The 16693-nt window shown below is 45.8% G+C and overlaps 1 protein-coding gene across 1 annotated transcript in view; it reads right to left on the minus strand.

The window, feature by feature from the left end:
• Nucleotides 1–1558: 1558 nt before the first annotated feature.
• The window catches only part of LOC134400404 (uncharacterized), a 38722-nt gene continuing 23587 nt past the window's right edge, over nt 1559–16693 (minus strand). The window contains 8 exon segments of the mRNA XM_063128736.1: nt 1559–1694; nt 4779–4783; nt 5914–6063; nt 7589–7707; nt 9554–9686; nt 13744–13831; nt 13833–13853; nt 14911–14990. Of these exon segments, the coding sequence (XP_062984806.1) occupies nt 1559–1694; nt 4779–4783; nt 5914–6063; nt 7589–7707; nt 9554–9686; nt 13744–13831; nt 13833–13853; nt 14911–14990 (732 nt within the window).

A 16693-nucleotide genomic window follows, 5' to 3' on the forward strand; every position in this document is an offset into this window, starting at 1 on the left:
GAGTGCTGGACTGGATGGACCCTTGGTCTGATCCAGCATCAGGGCACTTCTTATGTTCTTATGAAACCAGCAGCGTATAGCCCTGAGTGGCCGGGTTCCATGATGTCACCAATTACCTCCTCCTACAAACTCAGAATCACTTGGAAAAGTTGGGGGGGGGGGGAAGAACTTGAAAAAAGTTTCCTTTTAAAAATGAATAAAATAGATTACAGATGAATGAGTGGAGTACTTAAACTGCATTTTTAAAAAAAGAAAAAGAGGGAAGGAAATCTGATGGCTGAGCCAGCTTTGGATTTGCTGGTTGGTCCATCTGTCAATTCATTTGCAAAGTTGGGAGGGAGCTAGACTCAACCCATTGCATTATTATAATGTGCATATTATTCTATATTATATCCAAGAAGGAGGGAAAGGTATTGGGAGGAGGACAAAGAAAGAGATTTGATGGTGCATAGAAGGTGGTACCATATTGTTACAAATTACTATTATTTCCAGGTTGTCCACATACCATTCAAATTCTGGGGAACCGAGAGAGGAAGGTTCTCTATCTGAAATACTGTGTGAGGTTGCTCTTCCCCCCCCCTCCTTTTACAAGTTTTGTTTCACTTGAAACCAGAAACAGGTTTGCCAGCTGACCGTGAAAATTGAGCTAGCCTGCTCTTGTGCCTTCAACAGGACTGACCTGCACAAAACAGGAGCTGATGCTTTTTCACAGAGATCAGCATTTTCCACTTGCTACTGTCGGCATGTCAAGACCCTGCAAAAGGCACAACCCATCTGGCGAGTTGCCAAGCCTAGCCAGAATTATTATTATTACTATTATAATAATTCTGGCTAGGCTTGGCAACTCGCCAGATGGGTTGTGCCTTTTGCAGGGTCTTGACATGCCGACAGTAGCAAGTGGAAAATGCTGATCTCTGTGAAAAAGCATCAGCTCCTGTTTTGTTATTATTATTATTATTATTATTATTAATAATAATAATAATAATAATAATAATAATAATAATATTATCCCGCCTTTTGCCCAATGCTGGGCCTCAAGGCAGCCTTACAAAGTTTAAAACATACATGGGGGGGGGGGAGAAATATAGTTTAAAATACACAACAAAATTATAATTATTTGTTTATTATGGTTTTAATTTTTGTGAACCTCCCAGAGAGCTTCGGCTATTGGGCGGTATAAAAATGTAATAAATAAATAAATAAATAAATAAAAGACATTATCATAGGTGGAGGGCCAGATTATTCTCCAAAGGCCTGCTGGAACAAACATGTTTTAGCCTGCTTCCGAAAGCCCATCAAGGAGGGAGCCAGGGAAGAGCGTTCCAAAGCACTGGAGCAGCCACCAAGAAGGCCCTCTCCCATGTTCCCACCATGCGCACCTGTGAAGATGGTGGGACTGAAAGAAGGGCTTCTCCAGAAGATCTCAAAGCACGGCAGGCTCATAAGGGAGAATACGGTCTTATTCTCCCTTATGAGAAGAAGCCCCCAGCCCAAGGGGCCCCCATTTCAGGACTACGACAGAAGGGAGAACAGTGTGGTTTTGTACCGCCAGTGGCATCTAAGACTTGCTGTGCCGCCTGTAAGTGACATCGGAAACCGGGTCTTGGTCCTGCAGCCTTTTGAGCAGAGCTTTTTTCAGTTTGACGTTGGAATACGGGTCGCGGACCAACGCCTTCCACATCTCCACTACACTGCTGCAGGGTTTCAAAAGAGAGTGAAAAAGGAAAAGAAATGTCAGGCTTTCTAGATTTCCCTGAAGCTGCTCTTGCGTTAGCATAGGAAAATGATGGCAGGAGCTGCATCTAATGTTCTGGCTGTCCCAGTTTGAGTTTTTGGTATCTGTTCCTGGTGATTTACAAGACAATACCTTTAAGGCAGGGGTGGAACACAGTCTGTGGACCACATGCTAACACTGCCTCCCTGCCCCCCCTTTTTTTGCAGAACCCAATGTAGTGCCGCTAAAATTTGATAGTACAAGAGCAGTGCTATCTTTTGTATCTGGTCATGCTAGGCAGGGCTCCTGCAGCTTTCACTGTTGTGATGAAGAGGGAATTTCACCAGGTTCTGCATGCATACAAATGACCCCTGCTGAAATCCCCTTTTCTATGCAACTGTTAAAGATACAGGAGTCCTGTCCTCCTTTCCATATGGTCACCCTATGATTAGGGAGTAAATGTTCATGAAAGTTTTGGAGTTGTAAGAGGTTTGCACGAAGTGCAACCAGGTCCATTGGCAACAAAGAATCTCATAGAATCATAGAATAGTAGAGTTGGAAGGGGCCTACAAGGCCATCAAGTCCAACCCCCTGCTCAATGCAGGAATCCATCTTAAAGCATCCCTGAAAGATAGCTGTCGAGCTGCATCGTGAAGACCTTGAGTGTGGAAGAGCCCACAACCTTCCTAAGTAACTGGTTCCATTGTCGTTCTGCTCTCGTAGCACTTTAAAGACTAACGAATATATTCCAGCATAAGACGTTATTATTATTTATTTATATAGCACCATCCGTGTACATGGTGCTGTACAGAGTAAAACAATAAAACAGCAAAACCCTGCCGCATAGGGTTACATTCTAATAGAATCGTAATAAAACAATAAGAAGGGGAAGAGAATGCACCAAACAGGCACAGGGTAGAGTAAAACTAACAGTATAAAACTAAGATCAAAATCAAGTTTTAAAAGCTTTAGAAAAAAGAAAAGTTTTTAGCTGAGCTTTAAAAACTGCGATTGAACTTGTAGTTCGCAAATGTCCTGGCAGAGCGTTCCAGGCGTAAGGGGCAGCGGAAGGAAATGGACGGAGCTGAGCAAGGGAAGTAGAGACCCTTGGGCAGGTGAGAAACATGGCATCTGAGGAGCGAAGAGCATGAGCAGGGCAATAGTGTGAGATGAGAGAGGAGAGATAGGAAGGAGCTAGACCGTGAAAAGCTTTGAAGGTTAACAGGAGAAGTTTATATTGGATTCTGAGGTGAATTGGAAGCCAATGAAGAGGTTTCAGAAGTGGAGTAACATGGTCAGAGCGGTGAGCCAAGAAGATGATCTTAGCAGCAGAGTGGTGAACAGAAACCAAGGAACTGATGTGAGAAGAAGGAGGGCCAGTGAGAAGAAGGCTGCAGTAGTCCAAGATGTCTTGGACTGAAGTCCACTTTCTCAGATACATGAAGTTCCTCCTCAGCCTGTAGGTATGTATCCATTGGGATATAGAGGGAGTGTAAATAGCGAGGTGAAATGGCAAAGAAATGCAAAAAGTGCAGCCTGTGACAATTCGATTAGCTACGTACAGCAATGCTAGGATGATTGTAGACCACAAGTTCAATTACAGTTTTTAAAACTGAAAATTCCTGCAGCCTTACTGGGGCTTTCCTCTTCTGCATTCTTCCCACCGTGAAGATGTGGTCCTTTACACGCGACCACGTGATTTTGAATTGGAAACTTCCCTTCTTGGAAAGGCTCCATTGAGTTTAATGAGACAGTGCCACCTAGTGGCAGAATTGTAGTGCAACACTGAGTTTACACACTGGGAGATCCTGTGATTTCCCAGATAACACCACAGTATCTCTCCCTCTTTTTCCGCATAGCGAGATAGTGTGGGAGATGTCCTGTACGCTGACGACACTGCGTAATGGACCCGCAAACTTCAGTGAGTGGCCAGTCATGAGTGTGCAATAAATCGCTCATTTAGAGAAGCCCATGAAAGCGACGACGTGATCTCTTACTAAAACCACATTATAAACCGTATGCTCTCCTGGAATGTAGCTAAACAGAGCCCTAATGCAATCATTATACCCCACAACCCCACATTTAGAGAGGGCTTACTTGATTCTTGATTCTTATGCCTCTAGAACATAAGAAGTGCCCTGATGCTGGATCAGACCAAGGGTCCGTCTAGTCCAGCACTCTGTTCACACAGTGGCCGACCAGCCATCGGCCAGGGACGAACGAGCAGGACATGGTGCAACAGCACCCTCCCACCCATGTTCCTCAGCAACTGGTGCACACAGGCTTACAGCCTCGAATACTGGAGACAGCACACAACCATCAGGGCTAGTAGCCATGGATAGCCTTTGCCTCCAGGAATTGATCCAACCCCCTTTTAAAGCCATCCAGATTGGTGGCCATCACTACATCTTGTGGTAGTGAGTTCTATAACTATGTGCTGTGTGAAGAAGTACTTCCTTTTATTTCTCCTTGAACTCCCACCAACCAGTTTCATGGGATGACTCCGAGTTCTAGTATTTTGAGAGAGGGAGAAAAATGTCTCCCTCTCCACTTCCTCCACACCAGGCATAATTTTGTACACCTCTATCCTGTCTCCCCTCAGCCTCCTTTTCCCCAAGCTGAACAATCCCAGCTGTTGTAACCTTCCCTCACAGGGGAGACGCTCCAGCCCCTTGATTATTTTAGTTGCAGTTTTCCCAGCTCTATAATATCCTTTTTTAGTTGTGCTGTCCAGAACTGTACACAGTATTCTAATTGTGGTTGCACCATCGATTTGTATAAGGGCAGTAGGGAACTGGCTGTTTTATTCTCAATTCCTTTCCTTATAATGCCTAACATGGACAGCAGTAGCTATGGCCCAAAGCAAGATACTGTAGGTGACACAGGATGTGTAGCTGCTCCTACTGTACCACATCTGTTCTCGTATCTCTGGTTACACTTTATTTAAAGAAGATGTCTGGTGTGACATTGCTGCATCCAGGGCTTCCTCATCTCCTGGCCAGCTCCTGCCAGTCAAGTGGAGCGGAGGTCAAGAAACTCTGAAGGTAATAATGTCACGTCACACGTCATCTTGAATTAAGCATGAGGGGGGAGCACGGGAGAAAGACACGAGAGCCCCGTGTGGAGTAGTGGCTAAAGTGTTGGACTGGGAGTCGGGAGATCCGGGTTCTAGTCCCCTCTCAGCCGTGGAAACCCAGTCACAGACTCTCAAGCCCAGTCTACCTCACAGGGTTGTTGTTGTGAGGATATATTTTAAATTATTTATTGCATTTCTATACTGCCCAATAGTTGAAGCTCTCTGGTTCGCAAAAATTAAAACTATTCATAAAAAAGGAGAGGAGGAGGATTACGTTCGCTGCCTTGGGTTACTTGGAGGAAAAAAGGCAGGTTATAAATGCAATAAAATAAACAAACAAACAAATAAACAAACTAGGGGCAGCTATGTATTCCTCATAATGAGAACCCTTTGGGCTTAAAGTGCTTTATGTGTGTATGTTCTGTGTTTTAACATTTTAAATTTTGTATACTTGTTTTTATCTCAATTTTAGAATTTCTGTAAACCGCCCAGAGAGCTCTGGCTTTGGGGGCAGTATATAAATGTAATGAATGAATGAATAAATAAATAAATAAATAAATAAATAAATAAAGTTGCATTCCTTGGTTTTTCCACTGCAGTTGTAACTGTCCCTTTTCTCAATGGCTTACACTGTTCTCTGTCTCCATGCTTCCTCCCCCCCCCCCCCATTATCTGCACCTGTGATATCAGTGGAGAGGTAGTGTCCGGCTCATCGTGGTTCCCCAGTGAGATGCCTGAGGTCTGCCCAGTCCTAGTCCAAGACTATCCATTTTATCATACTGGACTGATTCACACAATAACCCACCCTGAAAACAAGCCGCCGTGGGTTGGTTATTTGACCGCTAACCCATGATGGTCAGCCTCTCTGAGGCTTGTTTCCAATTTATTCCTCCTAATCCGCTCCTTTCATGCATCCCTGGGACCTTTGTGGCACAACAGTTTCTGGGCTGGCACATCATGAAACAACCCAGGAATAGGGCATTCCTGAGTTATTAAGAAAAAGCGGAAATGGCTCACGTGCTCTGCTCATCTCCGGCAATTCCTGGATTAAACAACCCAGGAATTGCTGCCTTGACATCCATTCATAGAAAACCTGCTTCCCCCTGCCCCTGCTGTTTCTTACATCCTCCATGTCCGTTCCACATTCCTCCAGGAAGGAGCTCAGCAGCACTCCTGCAGCCTGAGAAAAACCTTTCTCTTCGTTTGTGAGATTGTCTATCGCTTTGAGCACAATCTCTGTGATATGAGCGTTGGAGAGATGTTCACCAAATGCCTGGCACAAAGAAGAATGAAAAGAGGTTGCCTGTCAGAGTTTCCCCAGTTTTTTCACACCCTTCCCATATGTCTCTATATCTTACTTAACAAAGCTTCAGTCAGTTCAGCCGCAATAACACGTTTTTTCTTTACTAAAGGGGGAATGTTTATACCGTCTGCCATCAAAGTGTTTAATGCCAAGTCTGCAGCCCAGCTTTTATATGCCTCCAACATCTGGAGAGGGGGATTAACATCTGAGATAGATATAGGCTACGGACAAGGTTTCTGAGGACCCTTCTTCAACTCCCAAAGTGTGTCTCTAATTCTGTACTTTTGTTGGAAATCGGGGAAAGCTCTTTTTCGCTTAGGGCTTGGTGAAGTGTGCCTTCTTCGCAAGTGAGGCTAAGGAGACATTTGCTCTGATCTGGCACGTGTGCTCTGCTCAGAGAATCTAGGTTTCCTCACATTTATTTATTTATTTATTTATTTATTTATTTATTTATTTATTGCATTTATATACCACCCCATAGCCGAAGCTCTCTAGGTGGTTTACAAAAGTTAAAAACAGTAAACATTAAAAACAAATATACAAAATTTTATATTTTGTATAAATATACAAAATCTGTACACATGCAAATATACACATGCAACTGATGTAGCTGCCACACCTGCTCCACAGGTCTGTTGTGCCTGGGTAGGCACCTGTGAGTAGATCTGGCCTGGACCCTTATTCATGGGCTCTAACACTATTTTTGAAATTCAGCCATATGCAGGGTGAGTGCGTTGGGGTGGGTGCGCAGTGGCGCGTTGTCAATTATGCAGCAGCAATTGTACACCCACCCTGGGGCTTTAAGCCAAAGCTGCGGAGAAAAAATGTCAGGGACACCGTGATACTCCGATTTTATTCTACGGAACGAGGCGAGGACAGCGCATCCGCCATCTAAGCCTCGCTCCGGAGTTGCAGCGGACGCATGGGCTGGCGGATGGCGACCCCTGATTGGTCGCCATCTTCCCTGGCAGAGGACAGGGGATGCGACCAGTGCTGGAAACCCTGTGCTTTTGCTGCAGCGTCAAGATCAGCCATCCCCACCCTGCAGCAATGAAAGTGCGGGGTTTGGGATCATCCCTGCCGCCATAAAGCCAGTGTGGTGTAGTGGCTAAAGTGTTGGACTGGGAGTCAGGAGATCTGAGTTCTAGTCTCCACTTGGCCATGGAGACCCACTGGGTGATTTTGGACCAGTCACAGACTCTCAGCCCAACCTACCTCATAGGGTTGTTGTTGTGAGGATAACATGGAGAGGAGGGTTATGTACGCCAGCTTTGGTTTTTTTGGAAAAAAATGGCGGGATATAAATGCAATAATAATAATAATAATAATTAATAATAATAATAATATTGCTGCATGTTTTAGTTCTAAGGGCTCAAGGAGAGGGGTGATGTGCTGATAGGTAAAGATGAGCTCAACAGGCACAAAGGAGGACAGGTAGGAAGACCAGCAAGCATGAACTTATGACAGTCTAACAACTGGTAAACCAGAACCATACCTTTGCCACTTTAGAGATGTCGTTGTAAAAGGTCATGGGGCCGGAAATTGAAAAATCTTCTCGGAGCCATTTCACAACATTCCCTTTCTTATTCTTGGGTTTCTTCTCCATATCCTTGGCTGTTTTTTTTTCCTCCCCAATGGAGAAACACAGCATTAGTCTATGATTCTATGATTCTTGTCCACCTCCAAACTCCAAATACTGTCACAATACTGTTATCTATATATATAAAACTCTTAGGTATGTTTCTGTACAGGCTCCGGCTGATACAGGTTGCTAAGTAATGTGTAACGTCAACTGATACAGGTTGCTAAGCCCCTCGCCCGACTCCTCCGGGCTTTCCAAGGTAAGCCTACCCCCTTTTCTGCCTCTTCGCTCCCACCCCCCCACAAAGGGGGCAGCGCCATGGTCCGGAGCATGAGCGAGACACGGCAAGGGCCCTTGGTAGCCGGGCGGGAGGCCGCTCGCCTGCTGCAAGATGCGAGCTGGGCGGCCGGCTGAAGGCTGACAGGAACCCCGGGGAGAGGGGGACACCTGCTCCCCCTCCCCCCGACCTCCCTGCCCCCCAGGTCTGCCAGACGGCGCTGTATCTGCGGCCTCCAAGCAGCCCACGCCTCCGTGATGATATTTAATTAATAAACTTTAAGATATGCTACAACGGCGTACAGCTAGTAACAGCATAATACTGTTATGCTGAGGCCCAGTTCAGCCATTATTTTGGCTGGATTGCTCTCTTGCAAAAAGGAAAGTAAACATCGTGAACCTGTTTGTTAGGTGCTCGCTAAAATAAGCTGTAGAGATCACTAGTTTGGGAACCCTCCTGAGCACAGCGGGATTTGCCCTTTCTTTTCTCTAAACATGCCTGACAAGCGGGATTTGCCCTTTCTTTTCTCTAAACATGCCTGACAAGTTCTGTAAGAAGTTTAGACCAGAAGAAAGAGGGCCCTGCTTATCCCAGCCGTCTCCATGACCATGGCAGATGGTTCCACTTTTCTTGTTCGAAACCTTTTCAAAAGATGAGGACTTAGGCACTCTGTGGAACAAAGAAGCGGTCACACCTGCCACCTTCATCTGCCCAAAATGCCTCTGGGCCCCTGTAGGGGGGGAAAATCTCTAAAATGGTTTTTAATTTTAAAGAAAATGGGAAGACGACATTTGGGTAACTGCAGCTCAGAGTTGATAGGCAGTGGAGGCTGATGTCAGTGGGGGCAGTGAGTCCTTTCTGAGTTTCAGTCAGGACCAGTGAGAACTTTAAAGGAGCTCTCCAAGGTCCTCTACATCTCGGCTAGCGCCTTTACTGAAATGAAGAGTGGATTCACTGCCCCACTGACATCGAAGTCACCAGCCTCCACTGCTGATGGGGTCTTTCATCTTCTACTCTGCAAAGTGCCATGAATACTGACGGTGCTACGTAACCAATAAATAACAAAAAGAGGCATGTGCTGTGACGTTATCCCAGGAACTGAGACATATCCCAGGAAAAGAGCAAGTGCAAACAAGCCCTTTCTTCCAAATCACAGACAATTGTTAGCGATCCTGGTGAGGCATAAAGCCAAGCCGAGAGCAGTTTCTGCAGGCCGCGCTGGTCCAAAGGCTGCACGTTCTGCACTGATTGATTGATTCATTTGATTTGTACCCAACCTTTCTTCCAAAAAATGGCACTCACAAGGTGGCCTCTCCAGCACTTTGAATTCTGCCAGGAAACAGACTGGAAGCTGGTGAAGCTGCTGTAACAAGGGAGTCTCGTGCTTCCTGTAACCCAGCCTTCCTCAACCTGGGGAGCTCCAGATCTGTTGGACTACAACTCCCAGAATGCCCCAGCCAAATGCAGTCCAACACATCTGGAGCGCCCCAGGTTGTGGAAGGCTGCGTAACCAGTCCCAGTCAACAGTCTGGCCGCAGCAATCTGGACCAGCTAAAGTTTCTATAGACCTGAAAATCAAGATTTCCCAGCATTCTGCTCACCCATTTTGCTTACGATGATGTCGTGGAGATAGTAAATTGCCTCCGCTGAGGCCTGCGCAATCTCCATGGGGTCAGCAATGTGAAGGGCCAGTAGCGACACCAGCTGTCCAAGCAGGAAGAATTCTGGCGTCATCTAAAAGGAAGAGAAAGAGGGAATCTCAGCCCTCGAATTGTCCGGTGTGCTTTCGATCCACAGAACCGGCGGATGTGACTTTTTTGTGGGCAAGAGACCTGCAGTGACACACCAGAGGCCGGCCTGCACCTTCCTTTTTGACAGAGTGCGGCCCGACTGACTTCCACAACCCATCATTCATCTTTACTGCTGGTTTCCCGACAGTGCGGAAGTGGAATCCAGAACAATCCATGAACCGTTTAGAGCAGTGGTTCCCAAAGTGGGCGGTATCGCCCCCTTGGAGGAGGTGGGATTGTATAGGGGGGCGTTAAGAGGCAAGGGGGTGGCAGGAGGGCGCTAAGAGGCAGAGGGGTGGCAGTGGGGGCGCTCGAGGTGGTCTTTTCCGCACCAGGAGTTTTGGTTACAGAAGGAAATTTCTGATTGCTATCCTGCACTATGGAGAGTGGTTCAGAAGCTCCTGGTTGCATTTCCAACATCATATTCGGTGGAATGTGGTTTTAGAGCGGTCTGCCTACTTCTCTCCAAGCAAAGAAATCGACTCCAGATTACTAAATGTGGTGATTTAAGACTCATGTTAAGTGACTTTAAACCAGACATTGGGAAACTGGTATCACTTCATCAAGAATTTCACATTAAGAATTTACAGAATAGTGAGGTACTCTACCCTAGTTACACAATGTGATATCTAATATTCTTGCTAAATGACTATCAGACTCTGAAAAGATGATATCACTGGATCAAGTTCATCAATTATGTTTAATGGAATAAACTAAAAAAATGCAATTGGGTTTTGAATAAATATTCCATTAATTCTTACTGTTTTGAATTTTATTATTATCTTCCTTAGTTGAAAACCGCTAATCTGAATAATGATTTTTATAGGGTAGGGTAGGGGGCACTGGGCATGGGTTTGTGGAACCAAGGGAGCGGTTATCTGAAAAAGTTTGGGAACCACTGATTTACAGGTTACAGTGGCTTCTGCCTCAGGAGAGCCCTGTTCGCCCTGCTGAAGCTTTTTCACAAACAGCTGGAAGCGGAATTAAAACTGGAGCTATTTATTTCATTTTAATTTAAAATATTTCCAGGCCACCTTTCAGGGGAGGAGCTTAGAAATAAGGAGACACTTAAAATTGTGCTAGAATGTTCAGAAATACCCTCCTTCTTGGCCAAGATCATCTATCTTCTAGTGCTTTTTTAAAATTAATTTTCGGTAGTTCTGGTTACAAGAGTTGAGTCTTACAACATTTGTACATACACATATATCTAAACCTTCCGTATCAATTCAGATACAAATTGCAAGTTTTTTCCTGGACTGGATGTTAATTTTCTAACGTTGCCATCATTTTATCTACTCCAAATGTCTGTAAATACCAACGGGGGTGTTCTCCCATCTTCCTCTTTGTTCACAAAGTCAATAAACTTCCTCTACACCCTCTCAAAATTGTCCTCGCTTAATTGTCCTTGCACTTTTTTTCTGTCCGTTTTCTTAAAAGAACAATCTCCCAAACCCTTTGATAGCAATTATCAATAGGGAGCCTTTTGCCATACTCCCAGTGCTTGGCTATCAGCTATCTTGCCACCAGTAAATTACTAAATCCTCGTCTAACAGCTTAATATCCGATCCTTTCTATAAATTCAGCAGTGCTAGGTGATTAGATGGATGAACCCATTGTCCAGTTATTGAACTAATCTCCTGGAACACTTTATTCCAAAAAAACATTCGCCTTAGGGTATGTCCACCACATATGTATATATGCCCCAACTCCCAAGCAACCCCTCCAACATTCTGGGGATGTCCCTGGGCTCATTACTGATATTTTTCTTGGCGTGATAGAATCATAGAATCATATAATAGCAGAGTTGGAAGGGGCCTACAAGGCCATCGAGTCCAACCCCCTGCTCAATGCAGGAATCCACCCTAAAGCATCCCTGACAGATGGTTGTCCAGCTGCCTCCTGAAGGCCTCTAGTGTGGGAGAGCCCACAACCTCCCTAGGTAACTGATTCCATTGTCGTACTGCTCTAACAGTCAGGACATTTTTCCTGATGTCCAGCTAGAATCTGGCTTCCTTTAAGTTGAGCCTGCTATTCTGTGTCCTGCACTCTGGGAGGATCGAGAAGAGATCCTGGCCCTCCTCTGTGTGACAAGATGGATTCATAGATATACCACCTATGAATCAATTTTAACATTAGTTCCCTATTTCTATATGATACTGTTTTAAATGGACATCTGTCTTCTAGTTTTGTTATATGAAAAAGGGAAATAATAATAATGAGAAGAAGTCAATAAAGTTTCCTCCCCCACCGCTGAACAGAAAGGTACATTGGGGCAATTCAGAGTGAGTACTCAAGGGATAATTAGCAGGCTAATCACCAACTCTGGGCCACCACGAGCAGATAAATCCAAGGTTGCCTAGCCAGAAAGTGAGAAAGTGACCTCAAGCTCTTACCAAAAGACAGATCACATAAATCACTCCAACTCTTGAAATATACTTTATTGTCTCACTTACTATACAGTCCTGGTACCCTAGAAGGCTGCTCCTGACTGGCAAAGATAGGTGACGCTTAAAATAGCGAGATGCAGTATTTTCAAGGGAACCAGATGAAAATGCAAGACTTTCAGCCCTGGGTGTCTTACAAGGCACATATGCCATCAATAACAGCAGCAGATCTGAGAAGCACTGCTTCAACCTAACCTTCCTTATCCATAAGCCATGCATTTCCCCCTAAAGGACAAGAGTGTGGACCAGAGATGGACCTCCTCCAGGAGAATCTTCTCGACTCTAGGGGCCACAACTGTGAAGGCCCTGCTCCTGGCCTGGCAGAACTAACACAGAGCAGGCTTCTCCTGCCAGATAATTATAACTGGCGGAGGGATTCAGACATCGGAGCCATGCCATGAACGGCTTCAAAGGTTAATATTAGGACCTTGAATTGAGCTTGGGAACATTCCACAACCGGGATGCCACAGCGGAGGAAGCCCTCCTCCTAGTAGCCACCTGCTTCACTTCCTTTGGCAGGGGCTCATGGAGAAGGCCCCTGTAGATGATCTTAAGGTCTGGGCAGGTACATATGGGAGGAGGCTTTCCTTCAAATAACCTGGTCCCAAACCGTTTAGGGGTTTGAATGTTAATACCAGCACTTTGAATCGGGCCCAGACTTGGACTGGCAACCAATGAAGTTGTAAAAGGACTGGCGTAATGTGATCTCACCGGCCAGTCCCTGTTAGTAAACGGGCTGTCCTGTTTTGTACCAGCTGAAGTTTCCGGACCGTTTTCAAAGGCAGCCCCATGTATAACGCATTGCAGTAATCCAAACGATTATTATTTTCTACGGGGCACAGGGTTCTCCTGATCTCTGCCCCCTTGCCTGTCCAGCCTATGGCGACCAATCCTACAACTAGCCATGGGCTGTGACAAGCTTCCGCTGACAAAGAAGTCAGGGTAAGTGCTTGAACTTCTTTCAGCGGAGTTTCCTGGGTTTGCCCCCGGATGGTTTCGCAATGGCGGCTGTTTCACGTAGCTGTCGTGCCACGACTGCGAAGCCACCCCGGGGCAAACCCTTCATGTAGACGTGCCCTAGAAATGCCCAGGAGTGAACTTGCAGTGTACTATGCTCTACCACTGAGCTGCAGCCTTTCCCCGTCGCCAGGAGGAAAGGAAAGAAATAACAGGCGAGAGGCTTGGTCTGACATGTAGCACCGGAAGAACGCAGAGGAGAAGGAGGAGCATCAAGAGGTGAAAGGCGAACTGGAGGAGGAAGAGGTTGAAGGAGTTTGTAAGCCAAAAGAAGAACAGCATTTGCAGAGAATGAAAGTGTTTTCTGTAACCTGTGACCAGAATAAGAGCAATGTACTTTCAGGACTGAAGGAAAATTCAGGGGCAGAGCAGCAGGGTATGGATGGACATCATCCTGTCTCCGTGGTGTGTGGCTGGGGCCCTGATGGGCCTCAGAGTGTAGCTCAGCCTCCCCCAAATCCTTTCACCTGCCCATCTTTCAAGGCTCCCCCACCCACCCTTTGCTCCAATTCGACCCCTCGAGGTGGAACATTGAGTCACCTGCGATTGGACCAGATGCGTCGGACTGCCGGCTCTCAGCTTCGTCATCTTCAAGGCGGGCAGAGAGAACACCTTCTTGACGCTTTTGGTCCAGTGACGGCCTCAAGGAACTGATGAGAAGGAAACTAGAGGAAGGGGGAAAGAGTTAATGGGGGAAAGCTCCCCCCCCCCCGGGAGAAGCGCTGATTCAACAGCTGAGCAATTATAAAGCCAGGATCTAAGATGGCAGGGACAAGAACTTTCTAGAAAACAGAACCCCAGGAGGAAATGGCCATGCAAAAGGGAGCCCCCGATATATTGGGCAGTGGGTGTGTTCTCATGTTGACATGGCTCCTCATTCCTAAAGTATTTAACAGTTCAGAATTTCAATGTGTGGTACAATAGCAAAATTATATGGCTTAGTACCAAGTCCCAGTATTGAGGTCAATTCAATACATGCCCAATATCCCATACAGCGGGTGAGAAAATAGGTACCGTGCCTAATCACTAGGTACAGTTGGAGGGGATGATGATGGGATATTTTATTTATTTATTTATTACATTTATATACCGCCCCATAGCCGAAGCTCTCTGGGCGGTTCACAAAAGTTAAACACAGTAAACATTAAAAAGGTATACAAAGTTTAAAACCATCAAAAACGTAAGAACAACAGTATAAAAACAACAGCATCCATTTAAAAAACAACAGTTCTGGGGTCCATTAAAAGACAAACTTAGTGTTGTTAAATGCTGTTAAATGCCTGGCAGGAGAGAAATGTCTTGACCTGGCGCCTGAAAGATAACAGTGCTGGCGCCAGGCGAGCCTCGTCGGGGAGATCATTCTACAGTCGGGGGGCCACCACCGAAAAGGCCTGTATGCCAGTATTCGAGGGGATGCCAGTATTCGAGGCAATAAGCCTGTGTGCACCAGTTGCTGGGGAACATGGGTGGGAGGGTGCTGTTGCACCACGTCCTGCTTGTTCATCGCTGGCCGATGGCTGGTCGGCCATTGTGTGAATAGAGTGCTGGACTAGGTGGACCCTTGGTCTGATCCAGCATCAGGGCACTTCTTATGTTCTAATGATGGCAGTAATAGGTAAGGAAGTGGCATTTTTAGTTGTAGGATGCAAGAGGAGCCCGATTCAGAGGGTCAAGGAGACAGAGAACAAGCAAATCCCCTGTACATACGTCATGCAAGTGACTGTTTTCATGGCCTGATGGAAGACATTAATGGAGAATGATCCCAGCGGCTCTTCTTCAATAACTCTCTGTTGTGGGGAAACACAGGATGCCACAGCTCTAGAGACACCATCAACACCTTTGTTGGGATGGAATTCTATCCTAAACCCACCCCCAGTCCATCTCACTCAGCGGCACCTTTTCCGGTTAAAGAGTCACCATTTACGGTTGGTGCTGACGTGGGAGAGGCGGAGCATCACCCCTCTGCTTGGGGCAGAGCTCTGCTCCCCCACAACCCAGCCTAATTTGGGTCTTTAAGGAACTGGCACTTCCTAGGTTGCTGCCTGCAAAAAGCACGGACCCTCTGATGGCTTTTGGCACCAGCTGGCAATGGCATGCTATGGAGGTTATGTTTTTGTTTTTAAAGAGTTTTTCTGTTTAGGCATGTCATTTTCATTTCAATTGGGCTCTTTTGTTCACCCCCCCTGCAAATAATTTCATTGCCTTAGATTGTGAGACCCCTGGGGGCAAAATTATTAATATTTAAAATCACTAGTATAAACTGTACTAAAATCCACGAGACAGATATTCCCCCACACCAGTGTGTCTATGAGCTCCATCACCCCAGCATTATAGCCCGCTGTCACGGTGCATTGCAGACTCAGTTGACGCCGTCTAATGTCCTGCCCTGATCTCGCCTCTTTCCCCCCTTTGCGAGGTTTCCAAGTGCGGGGAAATAATGGTTTTTCCAGCAATGCGCTTAACCCTCTACGTGTATTTTTATCCCATCGTACTCAATCCGATGTTCTGAGGGTGGGCAGTATTGCCGATGAAAGGGAGGGGGCATGCCAGGGTGAGGTGTCCCTGCAGACAACCAATAGACTGTAAGGGGAGGTACAAATGAGATCTATGGGGTGGGGGGGAAACAGCGATTCCGAGGAGAGGGGTGAAGATGAATGAAATGTAAGGCTTTGAAACGCTAAGTAAATGGAGGAGGATAATATGAGCGCAAACGTTCAGGTTTGATGGAGCTCTTCATGAAGCTCTGAAAAGAAGTCCCCATTGGTGATTTTTGTCCTGATTACGGCTATGAAAGATAAAGATAAAAATCCTCTCTTTCTCCGCTTGGGGCGTGCCTATCACAGGAACTATCTACTTGACAGTTGAAATAAATAACCACAAAGTTCAACTTTGCTTGTAAAGCTGGCAACAAGGACTAGTATGAGCACTGTTACATTAATGTGTGTGTGTGTGTTTTTAAAAAGATTCGGGACAATGTAGAACCTCAGTGCCCATTCAACAAACAGTCCATATTCGTGTGTGATTGTGATCAGATCCACGTGTGCAGCTTTAGCACCTTATATGTCAGGGAGAAATCAGGCATGCTCATTGTGCATTGAAGTCAAGGAATGGGCAACACATTCAAACAAACATATACTAAAGTAAACAAATGCTTCTCTTCTAGGTGCCTGTTTACCCCGACCTAAATGTGCATATTTGTGTTTCAAGACAAGGTGTTTCAGGAGACATGTCCAGTCCCCCTGTTGCATCCTCCTCTGCTGCCTCATTCCTTTCCGCCCCTCCGATTTGTCTCTTGTATGAATCTGCGGAGCTCCGCATATAAAATTTATAGCTTCCCTCATCTCTCCTCTGTAACATCGCATCATCATATACACATATATGCACATGTGGACATTAATAACTGCACTACAAAAAAAATATATTCAGGAGATAAATCGCTGTTGCCGCTGCAGTGTAATGGTCTTGCCTAAATTCGGATCAATGAAAATTC

This window comes from Elgaria multicarinata, chromosome 6, assembly GCF_023053635.1.
Source record: "Elgaria multicarinata webbii isolate HBS135686 ecotype San Diego chromosome 6, rElgMul1.1.pri, whole genome shotgun sequence".
NCBI classification, from domain to species: Eukaryota; Metazoa; Chordata; class Lepidosauria; order Squamata; family Anguidae; genus Elgaria; species Elgaria multicarinata.